The sequence below is a fragment of the Mastigoproctus giganteus genome, chromosome 7 (genome assembly GCF_048544385.1).
Source record: "Mastigoproctus giganteus isolate SK-2022 chromosome 7, ASM4854438v1, whole genome shotgun sequence".
Taxonomy (NCBI): domain Eukaryota; kingdom Metazoa; phylum Arthropoda; class Arachnida; order Uropygi; family Thelyphonidae; genus Mastigoproctus; species Mastigoproctus giganteus.
This window is the reverse complement of record NC_143581.1, coordinates 35,448,415-35,464,225: the sequence shown is the minus strand read 5'-3', so window position 1 is coordinate 35,464,225 and position 15,811 is coordinate 35,448,415. Positions and strand designations below refer to the sequence as shown.

The window sequence follows — 15,811 nt, the reverse complement described above, 5'->3', positions numbered from 1 at the left end:
GTGCTCTTACGAAGAAAGGCTTAAGTTTTGCAAATTACAGTGTCTGGAGACTAGGCACCAGCGAGGTGATCTGATAGAGGTGTATAAAGCCTTGAATGGTTTAAGCATGCTCAATGCTGATGGGATTCTTCCTCTAGCTCAGAAAAATCACCTGAGAGGGCATAAATTCAAATTGAGGAAAGACAGATGTAGGATAGACGTGCGGAAATTTGCCTTTAGCCAGCGGGTGGTTGGTTGGTGGAACAGACTGCCATCCCTTGTGGTGGAGGTTGATAGCCTAAATAAGTTTAAGGCTCAGCTGGACGGGTATTTTGAACGAACAGAGGGGTGAAGTGGAAGTGGGTTTTTTTTTTTTTTTGGCTGATGCTGCATAAGCTTGCTTTCTTGCATCAAATGCCTCTACTAATGCTAATCCTAAAGATCCTAAACTGCATAAGATTACAGATGTAAGGTTAAGAACACACCCATTACACTTATACACTGAACCAAATGCAATGTGTAAGCATCATGTTGCCGACCAGGCTAGGGTGGGTAAAGTGCTTGCCTGGCAATCCAAAGGTCGCGGGTTTGAATCCCGCCTTGGGCTTGGATCAGAGTAAATGCAAAAACCTTGGGAGGTGCATTATGGCCACAGAAGCTGATACACCAACAACTAACAAAAAATAATAAAATAAAAAAGCATAATGTTATGTGGGAATATGTTTTGCAGTGGCATCATTACATAACATCTCACATCGTGAATTCATTCGAAACGAGTTGCCTGTCTCATTAACACCTCACAGTGTGAATTCGTTCAAAACAAGTTGCCTGTCTCATTAAATCAACTCCGGTTGGTTTGCTGTGTATAGAAATAATTTTAATGTACTAACTTATAAGACAGTAAACTCTTTGTGTAGTATGAGGTTTTTTTTAGTACTAAATCCTATATGTGTTAAAGTACACGCCACTGGCATCTCTCATATTGTGAAATTAATTTACAACTGGAATGTCATCTGTTATACTATTGGGGTACTCACCCTCTCACCAATGAGAGAACAAATAGCCCTGAAACAGCCATCTGGTTGGATAGTGTCCAAATAAGTAACAATAGTGTTCCCTAACGGGGAAGCATTACTCATTTGAAATATGAGATTGGCAACTCATTGTGAAGGGATTCACAATATTTATAAGGGATAACATTGGCCACCAGGTGTCGCTTGGTGTAGACTTCTGTAGCTGCTGCAAACAGATAAGTGTCCCTTGAAAATTTATCGTATTTTTGATTAGTTAATGTATTAATTTATGTTTTATAAATAGATTAAATAGGATTAGTAGAGTTCGTTAGCTTATTTTTTAAATTTAGCTAGTGATTTTGTAAGTTACAACTCGCTACTCATATCACTATCGAGCACGTGTTTTGGCGGGAATATCATAGTGTAACCGGTAGCGCAGAAGAATAGTAGGGTTTAAATTGTAATAAATAAGTATTTTGAAGGTTTTAAATCCCTTTTAGGCATATATCTTTTGCATTGTATCATATTTTTGATAAGGAGTTAGGTGCCATCTCAGCATTGTTATGGGCTTTCATGAGAGCTTGAAAAACAGGGTAGATGCCCTCATAGGACTTAAATTAGGGGACCCCATCAAGCTCTCAGCTGCCCACATCAATGCCAGAGTTGGATTTCACCATCAGGCAACACAGCGGCAACCTATGGAGCAGAATTAGCTCCCACAGGAGCTAATTATTGTCGGTAACTCTATTGTCAGGAAAACAGGAAATATACTGTGCAAAAAGGATAGATGGAATAGGACCAGGGTATGTCTGTCAAGTGCAAAAGTTGATGATGATGTTGTACAGCAGATATCATCTTTTAAGGGCACAAAGGGTGATATCATTGTATCATTGACACTAATGACATTAAGAGTAGGATATCTGCAGACTTACTTAGCAAGAACAGGTCAGTGTTGAAAAAAAGTTGAGGGGAATTAGGGTTAAATCTGTCTGAAATTCTGCCCAGACACGATAGGTGGGAGTATATGATGAGAACCTTGTCAATCAATTTGATCTTGGAGAGAGAGATTGTGCAAGGTTCATGGGGTAGAATTTTTTTCAGAATGGTTTGTAATTGTAAATAGGAGATTGTTTCTACAAGGATGCAATACACTTAAATAGAAAGGGTGCAAAAATATTAGCTGATAATATCCAGGCAGTGTTAGGAGGGTCGCAAAAATGCTAGCATGGGGGGAATCCATAGACTAATAGATTAACAGTAGCCACAGGCAGAAGTTAAAGTTATTCTTGCACTGCTTCTATTAGAATGAGCAGCACCTGATAAGCGAAGGTATTGGGGATTTCAAAGTTTGCTGATAGTCATCATGGAACAAGTAAATACATGGGTTGTGTTAGGATAACTAAGAGTAAGAACAGGTGTATACTTTTTTTTTTTATGAAAATCCCAAACACGAGAGGTATTAGAACCTATAGTACTCAGCAACACCGTGCATGAGTTGGAGGTTGAGAAGACAAAAGGTGATATTTATTGACATTAGACTTGAACTTCTGTAGACTGTAATTTTTTGGAAATACTTATGAAGGAAGGTTCTTCCAGAAAATGACAGATGAATGAATAAACGAGGAAGATAAAAAGTTGGTTTTCTGAGTTTGAAGTTGGACAGTAAATGGATGTCGGCTGGTGGCAGCATGTGTTCGGACTGTTTTGAAAGAGAGAGAGAGCTTAAATTATAGAAGCCAATTAAGAACTCTCTCTCTCTCTCTCTCTATGAGAGAGAGAGAGAGAGAGAGAGACACACTCTGTTAGAGATGAGTCATTAATTAACCTAACTGCCCTCTTCTGAATGGAATCTAGAAGCCTGAGAGTGGTTTTGGGTGCACCACCCCAGATGTGGGAACAATATTTCATGGTAGGGGGGGGATTGGTGATTTGTACAGGGTGAACAGCTGTTTGGAAGAAAAGTAATGCCGAGAGCAAAAGAGAAAACCAAGTTTTTCAGATGCAGAGGAAGCAATGTTTGTAATGTCCTTATGCCAAAAGAGATTAATCCCCAAAAGAGATATATCATCTTGTCTAGAAATCAGAGTGTCACCAAAGACAAGCATAGGAGCAGAAGTATCCTTTTTGCGAGATACAAGACAAGACTGAGTTTTAGAAGGATTGAAATCAACCAAGTTGTCTTTGCCCCACTGGAGAATTACCTGGCGATCAGCATTTAAGGATCTGGTAGCAGATATTCAAAAAGTTGAAGCTGATTGAGCAGGGCGAGGTTTCTCAAACCGACAAGTAGAATGCAACGAGCTATCATCAGCAAAACTATAGATAGGATTTCCAGTCAATGGAAGAAAAATATACAAGAGGAAAAGAGTGGGGGAAAGAACTGAACCTTGGGGGACACCAGCTTTACTGGAGAACTAGGAGACAGAGAGCCTTCTACTCTCACCCTCAGTGAGCAGTCAGAGAGAAAACTAGATAAACAATTACAAAAAACAGTTGGAAAACCATAAGATGGAATCTCGTTTAGAAGACCTTTATGCCAAACACGATTGAAAGCCTTTGAGATATCAAGAGCAACTGCTTGTGTTTCACCGAACTTTTCCATTGAATTTGTCCATAAACGGGTAACGTAAGCCAAAATATCACCAGTGAACCGACACTGATGAAATCCATACTGGCGATCATTGATCAGACATAAGGTTTCTAGATAGTCTGTGTCGGCAGTTAATTGATTTCTCCATTACTTTAGAAACAGCAGAATAATTGCAATGGGACGATAAACGAATGGGAGGGATTTGACAAATCCCTCCCATTCATTGTCACCCTTTTTAGGAACTGGCTCAATATGAGGAAATTTCCAAGCAGAAGGAAAAACACCTTTGGAATAAGAAAATGAAAAAAGGTGGCAAAGAACAGGAGTAAGTTCAGGAGCATGGGTTTTGAGAACAAGTGGAGAAATGCCATCTGGATCTGGAGCTTTCTTAGCATCAAGATTCGTCAAAATCCTACTGACATTCTTTTGATGGATGGTTAGTTAGTTAGTTATTTGGAGCATTAGCAACTAAGGCCATATTGCTCCGGGATATGCGGTGGTAATTCCCTGACCTTTCCGCATCTTCCGTATTTGGTGGTGACGGGCTTGAACCCCGGTCTAATCAAGAAGCGTGTGCTATGCACTGCTGCTCCTTCCCACTTGGCTATGGAGGCGCCCATTTTGACGGAAGACCACAGGAGCATTGAATGGAGCATGCTAAGAATGGTGGGAAGTGTTTTACCAAGATCATTAATACATGAGTTGAGAGAAAAATGGGATGCTAGCAGGTCAGCTTTATCCTTGGCTAAAGTGACAATAAAACCATCTGGTTTTGACAGAGGTGGTAGCAGAGATGGGCAAAACTTGCAGCCAATAGGTTTTGCAAGAGACCAGAATGCTCAGCTGCCATTAGGACAAGAAGCATGTTTTCTACTCTTAGCCTGTTCAAAATCTAGTTTGGACTGATTAATAACTGCTTTACAATTGTTACGAGCTTTAGTGTTTACAGAAAGTGAAACTGAAGTTTTGGAAACAAGCCAATAAGATATCCATTGTTCTCTTGAACAGCCTTAGCACATTTAGTGTAAAACCAAGATTAGAGACAGAATGAGATTTTAAAGTGGAGTGCGGAATAAAGGATTCCATTCCTACAAGAATAATTTCACTGACACAATCTGAGCTAATGTTGACATAAGAAGTTTTGAAACAGTAATCCGACCAAGGAAAAGAAGAAAAGAAATTTCACAGGTCATCCCATTTTGCATTCTTGTAATGCAAAATGGAATGACCTGTGAAACAAGGTTGGGAATAACCATGAGATAAAGGCTCCATCACCAAATTGTGATGAGGTGCCTAAAGGACCACTCACTTAAACCGTATACTTAGGATCGTTTGTGAGAAAAAGATCAAGCGTGTTGGGCTGTATAATTAGGATTGTCTGGTATTCTGGTAGGTAAATGAACAATCTGTGTGTGAGGTCATCAGTAATTGCAAAAACTTCAGCATCTTGACCAGCAGGGTCTGTGTGACTAGAAAATGGAAGCTAGCTTGAGTTATAAACATAAAATCACCAAGGAAAATTACCTCACTGTTAGAAAGTAGGAGAGAGAGGAAGTCAGAGCATTCCAAGTGATAGTAAAGTTGCGAGAACGGTAGAGACAACAGATGAAGGAGAGATATTTTAAGCCAGAGAAGATTGAAAAGAAGAGATTCCAAATTACCAAGTTTCTGACAGGGAATATCGGAATGGACATATGCACAAGTACCACCTTTGAGGCGAAAGGAATCATACAGCGAATAATTTGGGCAACTGAGATGAGCAGTGGCTGAATCAGCCGATAACTGAGATTCTGTCAGAAAAAGTACATGGGGTTTGGCAGACTGTAAATAGAAATGAACATCACTGAGACCCCGTATATTTGTGAAATGAATCAGGAAGTGTTTGGGAGGTTTAGATTGTTTCGCAGATAAGTTTGCTCTATTAGTTTGACACATGGTTTATTCAACACTTTTTCTTACTGTTGAATACACCATGTGTATTCAACAGTAAGAAAAAGTGGGGGGGAGGGGCATGCTGAATGAAGTAACAAATTTTTTGGATATGGCATACACACATGGTAAGAATATATCCAGATCCTTGACATAACGTGGCCTCGACAATGCCCCCACCCATTGACAATACTTGGACCTCCTCCAGTGACTATCTGGCAGAGCAGAGGTAGCAAGATTATACGCTAGCTGATCCAGCAGCCTCCTAGAAAGTTACCAATAGGTTTGATCTGGTGTATTAACTAGTGGCCGGCCTGCGAACACCGTTTTAGAGTGGTACCCTCGAAATGTAAGGGAATTTGGATCTCGCCGTGGTGATCATCACAATCTCAAAAGACATCAATCATACTGCATGATGGAAGAGATGGGGAAAGGTTGACTGGAACTTAGCTCTGGAGACTAATCATGGGTTCACCCATTTCAAGTCTCCAATAAGCAAAGTGGTGGAATTGCACCAGTTGATGAGAGCCATCTACCACCTAGCATTACCTGGTAACACAGAAGGTCGGCATTCTTCCATGTGGTGTGGGCACCACATGGAGGAATGGACCCCTGCTTACGTTGGTTCACACCTGGGTGGTCACCCACAGTTGCATGTGCGTGGGGGTTATACCCAGGATTACTAACAGTCCCACCACTGCGAGGGTGCAAGCAGAGTATTTGGATGTCACAGACCATACGGACTTCGCCGAAATTGAGTCCACTTGACTTGAGTGTCACTGAATATCACTTCCATCAGCATTTTAGACTCCGAGGTAGCAAGCACAGCTTGTTTGGCATATCTGAGAGAATGTCTGTGACAGCTTCAAGGACCAAAATGCATGTACACCATTGCCAGGAGTATAGTAAATAAATTTAATGAATTTGAGGTGCTGGGGAAGACATCAAAGGCAGATATCATTGGAATATCAGAGATAGGGTGTCACACAGAGATAAGGAACAGAATTGGAATTTGGGGAGTATTAGTATTAGTAACGGCCGCATGGTGCAAGAAAGCCTATGGCTTATGCTGCACCAGCCAAAAAAAAAAAAAAAAAAAAAATCCGAACAAAACAATGATAAAAACAAAAAATAAATAAATAACTAAATAATAATAATTAATAAATAAAAAAAAATAAAATAAAAAATAAATAAAAAGGAAATTAAACCTATCGTCCTATGTGCTTCCCTTACCCGAAAGTACTATCCAAGATGACCTTTGAATTTCCCCAAACTGTCGGCCTCTACCACCCACAAAGGCAACTTATTCCAGTAATTTATAACTCGCTGGCTAAAATAAAACTTCCTGCAGTCCAATCTAAACATTTCCCCCCGTAACTTGAATTTATGTCCCCTAGTTCTAGCATCATTTATAATCTTGAAAATTTTGTCCTCATTCATTTTACTGATGCCTCTCAGAGCCTTAAACACCTCAATCAAATATCCTCTAAGGTGTCTAGTTTCCAAACTCTGCAACCCACATATTCGAAGTCTTTCTTCATAAGGACGCCCTTTTGCCGATCTCACCAGGCGAGTTACCCTTCTTTGCACCCTTTCAAGAAGCAAGAGTACAATGTGTACAGGAATAATACACATGATAGAAGGGGGATCTTATAATGGGGGCTTTTAACTTCGCAGATATAGATTGGAACTTGTGGATTGGTCACTTGTTTGTTTGTTATTTGGTTTTTAGGAGCATTAGCAACTAAGGCCATATTGCTCCGGGATATGCGATGGTCATTCCCTGACCTTTCCACATCCTCCGTATTTGGTGGTGATGAGCTCGAACCCCAGTCTAATCAAGAAGCGTGTGCTACGCACTGCTGCTCCTTCCCACCTGGCTACGGAGGCGCCGGATTGGTCACTCGCACACTAACAAGACTTTTGTGGAATTATTAGATAATTATTTTCTACAGTAGCATGTTCGAGAGGCAACCAGAGGGAGTAATACTCTTATTCTGATTATCAGCAGTGATTCTTCTGCATTAATAGTCTGCAGATAAAGGAATCATTAGGTGGCTATCACAGTGCACTGATGTGGGATTTACTTAAAGATGTAACTACCATCAGGGGTAAAGGGATGGCTTTTTGCTTTCGTAAATGTGATTACAGTGGTATCAAGCGATGATGTTACCAACAGAAAATTCTAAATGGAAGCATTCAAGGAATAAATCGTGGAAGCTACTGGGCTTTTCATCTAGAAAAGTTGAGCAGATGGGCTGAGAGGTGGCAACTGAGGTTTATGATTGACAAATGTAAAGTACTGCATATGGGTAGCAGTGACCCCAGAGTAACGTATCAACTGGGTGGTATTACACTCAGAGTAGTGGAAAATGAAAAGAATCTGGGTGTAATTGTGCAGTCAGATAAGAAGTTTTCTGAGAGTGAAGACAGGCTGCAAGAGAAGCTAATGGTGTCTTGTCAATGATATACAAGAATTGTGCTCGCAGGGATAAGGGGGTGATTGTACCCTTGTATAAGGCAATGGTCAGGCCACACCCTGAGTACTGTATACAGGTCTGGAGGCCTCATTTAAAGAAAAATGGAGCTGCTGGAAAAAGGTACAGAGAAGGGCAACGAGATTGGTGAGTGAACAAAGGCATTCTGTTACCAAGAAAGGCTTAAATTCTGTAAATTGCAGTTTCTGGAGACTAGGCACCTGTGGGGCGTGATCTAATTGAGGTGTATAAGGCCATGAATGGTTTGAGCAAGCTCAATGCTGATGGGATTCTTCCTCTTGTGCAGATTACTCTCCTGAGGGAACAAATTCAAATTGAGGAAAGACAATTGTAGAATAGCTGTGCGAAAATTTGCCTTTAGCCAGCGGGTGGCTGATAGTTGGAACAAACTTCCATCTGTTGTAGTGGAGGCCAACAACTTAAATAAGTTCAACACAGAACTAGACAAACTTTTAGAGTAAGTGGATGGGTGAAAGGGAATTTTTTTTTGGCTGATGCTATAAAAGCTTGCTTTCTTGCATCATATGCCTCTGCTAATGGCTAATATGAGATGTTATTTAATGATATATAACTGCACAACTCTGGTTGGTTTACTGTGTATAGAAATGCTGCTGATGCATGAACGTAAAAATCTTCTTGCAGTCAGAGGCTTTTTAGTGCTAAAACCTATGTGTATTAAATCTATAGTACTTAGTACTATGTAGGGGTTGAAGGTTAAGAGGATGAAAGAAGATACTTGTTGATTAGATTTGAATTTCTGTAGATTGTAATGTTCAGGAAATACGTTTGAAGAGAGGTTGTTCCAGAAAACAGAATTTAAAGGGATAAACAAGGAAGAAGAAAAGTTGGTTCCGTGAGTTTGAAGTTGGACAGAAAAAGGACATTGACTTCTTGTGGCACGTGTTCAGACTGGTTTGGAAGAGAGGGGGGGGGGAATTATATAAGCAAATTCAGAAGGACAGTGCCCATGGAAGTATCTATAGAAAAGGCATGCAGCAGAAACACTATGTCAACTATTCAGAAGAAAAGTATCGCTGGGAGTAAAAGAGAAAACCCAGTTTTTAAATGAAGTGGAAGCAATACTTCTGATGTGCTTATACCAAAAGAGATTAAAAGTCAGGCTAATTTCTAATAGAAATAAGTGATTTTTCCAGAAATCTGAGTATCATCAAAGATGAGCAGAAGAACCCCTTTTGCAAGATATAAGAAAGGAATGAGTTTTAGAAGGATTAAAATTGACTAAGTTATCATTGCCCTATTGGAGAATTACCTCGAGATCAGCATTTAACCCGGTAGTAAATATCTGAGTTGAAGTCGTTTGCCCAGAGTGAGATTTCTTAAACTGAAGATGGAATGCAATATGCTATCATCAGCAAAACTATGGATAGGATTTCCAGCCAATGGAAGAAAGTCATTAATATATAAGAGAAAAAGAGTGGGAGAAAGAACTGAACCTTGGAGGAACATCAAAATTAGTGAAGAAGTTAGAAGAGCAATCTACCATCAAACCCACAGTGAGCAGTCAGAGAGAAAACTGGATACCCCATTACAAAAAAGCAGTTAGCAATCCATAGGATAGATGCATGCATATTTAGAAGATCTTTGTGCCAAACACAATCAAAAGTGTTTGAAGTTTCAAAAGTAACTGTTTGAGTTTCTCCAAAATTTTCAATTTAATTTTTCCACAGATGGGTAATATAAGCCAATATATCACCATTGGATCGACAATGGCTGCAATGGTTTCAAGATAGTTTAGGAATTAGCAGTTAATGGACTTCTCCGTAACTTCAGAAAGAGTAGAAGTAAGTGCAATTGGATGGGAGCGATTTTTCACCCTTTTTAAGGGACTAGCTGGATATGTGCAAACTTTCAAGCAGAAGGAAAAACACCAGTGGAATAAGAAAATGTAAAGAGGCAACACAACAGGAGTAAGCTAAGGGGCACAGGTTTTGAGAACAAGTGGAGAAATACCATCAGGACCTGCAGCTTTCTTGGCATCAAGACTTCAAAATTGTTGTGACATCCATCTTGATATGGTGGTTTATCAAGTTCATCACTACAAAGTTAGAAGGAAAGTAGGATGCCAGCAACTCAACTTTAGTTTTAGCTGGGTGGCAATAGAACTATCAAGGTTTTAATAGAGGTGGGAATGGAGATGGGTAAAATTGCAGCCAATAGCTTTGACAAGAGACTGGAATGCTCAACTACCGTTTGGACAAGAAGCAAGTTTTATACTCTTAGCCTGTTCAAAATCTAGATCGGACTGATTAATAACTGCTTTACAATTGCTGTGAGCTTTGGAATAGGTAGAAAATGAACCTGGAGATTTGGTTAGAAGCCAAATGTAATGTGCAAAATTCTTAGCATGAACAGGTTTTGCATATTTATTGGAAAACCAAGGTTTAGATAAAGGACGAGATTTTGAGGAGTGTGCAATGAAGGATTCATCTCTATAGGAATAATTTCACTGAATAGAAATCTAGCAGATCATCCCATTTTGCATTCTTGTAATGCCAACCACACAAAACTGAGAAAGGCCATGACAAAAAGTCATGGCCTTTTTCATGGATGGAGAAGAGACCATCACCAAGTTGTGATCTGAGGTGCCTAGAGGACCACTCGCATCAACCATGTACTTGGAAGGACTGTTCATGAGAAAAAGATCAAGAGTGTTGGCTGTGTGGTAAAGATTGTGTGATATTCTGGTAGGTAAATGAACAATCTATGCAAAGTCTTTAGTTATTGCAAAAATACGAGCATCTAGACCTTGCCAGATAGTGTGACATCTACTCTTGCCAGATAGTGTGACTAGAAAACTGAAGCCACCTGGAGTTGTGAACATTAAAATTGCTAAGGAAAATTATCTCGCTCTTAGGAGGGTTGGACTGAAGAACATCAAGCTTCAATGAAAGGAAGTTAAAGAGTTCCAAGTTTTAACTTGCACTGTGGAGTTGGGAGATCAATAGAAGCAACAGATGAATTTTACAGAATTGGATAGAGAGAGAGAGAGAGATTTTAAGCCAGAGTAGATCGAAAAGAGGAGATTCCAAATGACTAAGTCTCTGACAGGGAAGATTAGATATGCATAACTCTACCTTTGAAGTGAAGGATATCGTACAGCAATATTTAGGACAGGAAGATCAGAGCAGACATATGCACAACTACTACCTTTGAAGTGAAGGGGATCGTACAGCAATATTTAGGACAATTGAGATGAGCAGTGGTTGAATCAACTGATAATTGGGATTCTCTCAGAAAAATTCTCTCAGCTCCAATCTCATTATTGAGATTGGAGCTGAGACAACGTTTATTTGCAAAATGAAGAAGAAAGCATTTTGGAAGTTTAGATAATTTTCACAGAAGTTTGTTCTATTAATTTAACTATTCATAATGTATTCAGTAGTAAAGAAAAGGTGGGAGGAGCATGATATATGACACTCAGAATTTCTCCAGTCACTATCTGGCAAGAGTAGAGGCAGCAAGATTATAGAACCTGATATAGATGCTTCCTAAAGAGTTACTAATAAGTTCAGTCTGGTGGACTATCTAGCAGCTGGCCTGTGAACACCATTTGAGAGCTGTACCCTTGAAATGTAAGGAAGATTGGATTTTAGCATAATGGTCATCATAACCTCATACTTTTATATATAATTTTAACTGGCACTATATATTTCTGTCAATATACAAAAAAAGGGTGTATTCTTATATCTCAAAATAATGACAATTTATATTCAGGACTCATTAGCTAAAATTTAATTACTTTCTTCATATTATCATAATATTTACCATCCATTTCTACTAATAACTGGTTAAGTGTCTGTTCCTCTTCTCCTGTTGCACCTTCAGTATTCCTAGGAGAAAAATGTAGGAATAATGCTATTCAAACCTTATTTCATAAATTTTGCCAAATTTTTTCATCCTAATTTTGAATTTTTGTATTTTTATTGATATGGCTAATCTGAGATTACATAACACAATTAAGAGTGCCTACTCCTATTTTAAAACCAGAATGAACATGAATCTCCTACACCTACTTCAAGTTTTTTGTGTGACTATTATGCAAAAATCAATACTTAGAGCAAAGGGTTTTATGGCTATTATTTATTTTTATGTAACTTGTAAATCACAACTGTGTTAACCCCTTTCTTATGGTTGGCAGCAGACAACTGGCTTTCATTTTACTTATATTTACTTATTGTACAGCAATGTCAGAACAGTAGCGTGCATTCCTATGTGCCGCCAGTAAGCAAAATAAAATTTGCCAACCTAAATGCTGAATACTGAAAAGTGTTAACCAATTAGAAAACAATATCGAAAAATATTTTGCCACCCTCTTGAACTGCACCCGCAAGCGACGCTTACTTCGACTATCCACTTGCGGTGGCCGTGTGTCAGAATGTAGTTAGTTCACGATTATCACTTGTGGTGGGAGGATACTGCTTGTGCATGCTACTTGATTTTTTAAATTTCTTTATATAATGAGTAGTGAAGAGTGTTTTTCTGTTCCTTTCTTTTAGCTCAAGCGCAAATTTATTAAAAAAATCTGTATCATTTTCATACTTTTTGGCATACATGAGATAACTCGGGATAGCCCAAATGGGTTTAATTATTCCCATGTATTTTCTACTAAAAAATTTATAAAAAAACACAAAAAACTATACAATGAATTAAAAGTATGCATCATTTGCATGATGCATACTTTTAATCTGTAAAATAAAAAAAGTCGATCCGTTATGGCACATTTTCAGGAAAAAAATGTTCCGGGAAGGGGTTAAAGCTGTGTATCATAAAACAAGAGTATATAATCCTAAGTGATGATCATTTTAATAAACTGAAGCAATAAAATGTGGAATAACCTAATTCTTAGTTCAAATGCTGTTAATTCATATTGTATATCATTCATAACAAATTGTTTATGAATAACACACTTTATTTTTCATGGAAAAATGCCAACTGGCATTATAAATTTCCAAAAATTGTGTCATGTTGAAACAAAATGGATTAACTTCTGAATCAACATACATTCAGTAATCACAATATACATTCAGTAATCACAGAACTGTGACTACCCCTATCAAAAATGGAGTATGCCACATTGCATGCAATATGAAAAGCCAAAGAGCTTCAAACACTAGAGCAGTGGTAATTGCATCCAGAGACGGCCCGAGGGGGGTGCGAACGGTGCGAGCGCACAAGGCCCCGCGTTTCTGAAGGCCCCGCGCCACTGACTGATTTTGCAAAATAAAAATGGTTTCATTTTTTTTTGTTTTAATACTGTCGCAAAATCTAGCGACATCGCCATAAAATGGCCATATTTTTAATATACATAAGAAATAAAATGTCAATAATCATGTTATTAACATTATCTGAAGGCCCGCCAAGAATTCTCCAAAGAACACAGAAAAATATATTTTCTTTCAAATATCTCTCCTTACAAGTTGCTCAGACATACGATTATATGCATAATCGTACATCTTATTTGCATAGTTATCGTACTCTAAAGGCTATATATACCACCGACTAGGTTTTCTCAGCCCTTTTTCGCTTTCTACCTTCGAGAGATCGAGTGAATTTGAAATTACTCAAAAAGTCGACTTAAATTTTCTTCTGAGAAAATTTTAAGTTAATAATACTGGTTTGACCAAAGCACTTATCCTGCAAAAGAATTCCAAAGCACAGTATATGCCCTGCGGAAGTCATAATTTGAATTTAGTTCTTGGAGACATTTCAAAATTATCTTCTCTTGCAAATTCATTTTTTGGGACTTTACAAAGCATATATAATATTTTTGCAAGTTCTGTGATACGCTGGGATATATTAAAAGAGCATGTCAAACATCTTACTCCAAAACTACTGTCAGCAACGAGGTGGGAATGTCGCCTTGAAAGTGCGAAATCTGTGAGATACCAAGTACCACAATTTTCTCTAGCTTTGAAATACCTTTATGAACATAAAGGTAGCTAGGTAGCTCTAACGCATAATTATATAGAGTAATACACTTCACTGTTTCTATTAGATAGCGTAGTATTGACATTTAATTAATTAAATTTAATTTATTTATCTTATTAATTTAAAATAGCATGCCCCAAACTAGAGCAACAAAGCAACGGGCATAAAGTGGCAGGAGTGCTGTGACTTGGGAGAGAACTGAGGGGGGTGATTCTCCAACGCATCACAGCCTAAAATAATGTGCAACTTGTGAAATGTTTGCCGACTCTCTGGAACGGAATATGATATTGCCATGGGGGATGTCTTTGTGTGTGCGCAATGTAAGGAGTGTAAGGAAATCAAGCGACAACTCAGCATTGTTATGGGCCTATATGAGAGTTTGAAGGGCAGGGTGGATGCCCTCGAAAGATCTAAATTGAGGGCTCATCAGGCTCTCAGCTGCCCACATCAACGCCAGAGCATGCACTTGGTCATCACGCAACACAGCGACAATCCCAAGGCAGAATGCGCTGGTCCCACAGAAACTAGTAGTTGTTGGTGACTATTGTCAGGGAACGGGGAACATGCTTTGTAAAAAGGATAGGTGGAACAGGACCAGGGTATGTCTGCCAGGGGCAAAGGTTGATGACGTTGTAGAGTGGATATCATCTTTTAAGGGCACAAAAGATGATATAGTTGTACACGTTGGCACTAATGATATTAAGAGTAGGAGACCGGCGGAATTACTTAACAAGTACAGGTCACTGCTGAAAAAAAGCCGTAAATTAGGGTTGCATTTGAAAGTGTCTGCAATTCTGCCCAGACACGATAGGAGGGAGTATACGATGAGAGGCTAGTCGATCAATTCGTCCCTGGAAAGATTGTATACAAGGGTCAAGGGATAGAATTTTTTTCAGCCTGGTCTGTACTTGTTAACAGGAGTGATAGCTTCTACAGTGATGGGGTACACTTAAATAGAAAGGGTGCAAGAATATTTGCTGATGCTATCGAGGCTGTGTTAGGTGTGTCGGAAAACTGATAGCTTGGGGGGATACAAAGACTAATAGTTTAACAGTAGCCGTAAGCAGAGGTGAAGGTGATTCTTGCACAACTTCTATTAGAATAAGTAGCGACCTGGAGCGAGGGGTGTTAGTGATTTCAGGGACGGATGGCAGTCATACTGAAATAGGTGAGTATATGGGATGTGTTAGGGTAACTAGGAATAGGAATAGAAGCATGTATGCCAATGCTAGAAGTATAGTAAATAAATTTGATGAATTTGAAGTGTTGGTCAAGACATCAAAGGCGGATATTGTTGGGATAGCAGAGACGTGGTGTCACACATATATAAGGAATGCAGAACTGGAATTTGAGGAGTACAATGTATACAGAAAGGAGGAGGTGTTATGCTGTTAATTAAGAAAAACATAAAATCAAAAGAAGTGCACCCAGTTAATATAGATGAACAGTGCACTGTTGAGTCAGTTTGGCGTGACATAAGCACTGCGAAAGCAAAAATAAGAGTAGGAGTGTGTTATAGGCCTCATGACTCGAATGAGTACAATAAACAATTATATAGAGAAAACGAATGGGCCAGTAAACCAGAATGTCTTATAATGGGGGATTTCAACTTTCCAGATATTGACTGGAACTTGTGGGTTGGTCACTCACACACTAGTCAGACTTTTGTGGATTTATTGGATGATTGTTTTCTGCAGCAGCATGTTCGAGAGGCAACCAGAGTGATTAACACTCTTGATCTGGTTATCAGCAGTGATCATTCGTGTATTAAGAATTTGCAGATAAAGGAACCACTAGGTGGCAGTGATCACAGTGTACTGATGTGGGATTTACTTAAAGATATAATTACCATC

General features: G+C 38.9%; 1 protein-coding gene across 4 annotated transcripts in view; it reads right to left on the bottom strand.

Moving 5' to 3' along the window:
- Positions 1-15,811, bottom strand: part of Spg7 (SPG7 matrix AAA peptidase subunit, paraplegin) — a 300,063-nt gene that overhangs the window by 130,183 nt on the left and 154,069 nt on the right. For all 4 annotated transcript variants that reach the window (XM_090377613.1, XM_090377614.1, XM_090377612.1 and 1 more), the window contains one exon: positions 11,796-11,860. In XM_090377613.1, coding sequence (XP_090233739.1) covers positions 11,796-11,860 — 65 coding nt within the window. The remainder of the gene's footprint in view (positions 1-11,795; positions 11,861-15,811) is intronic.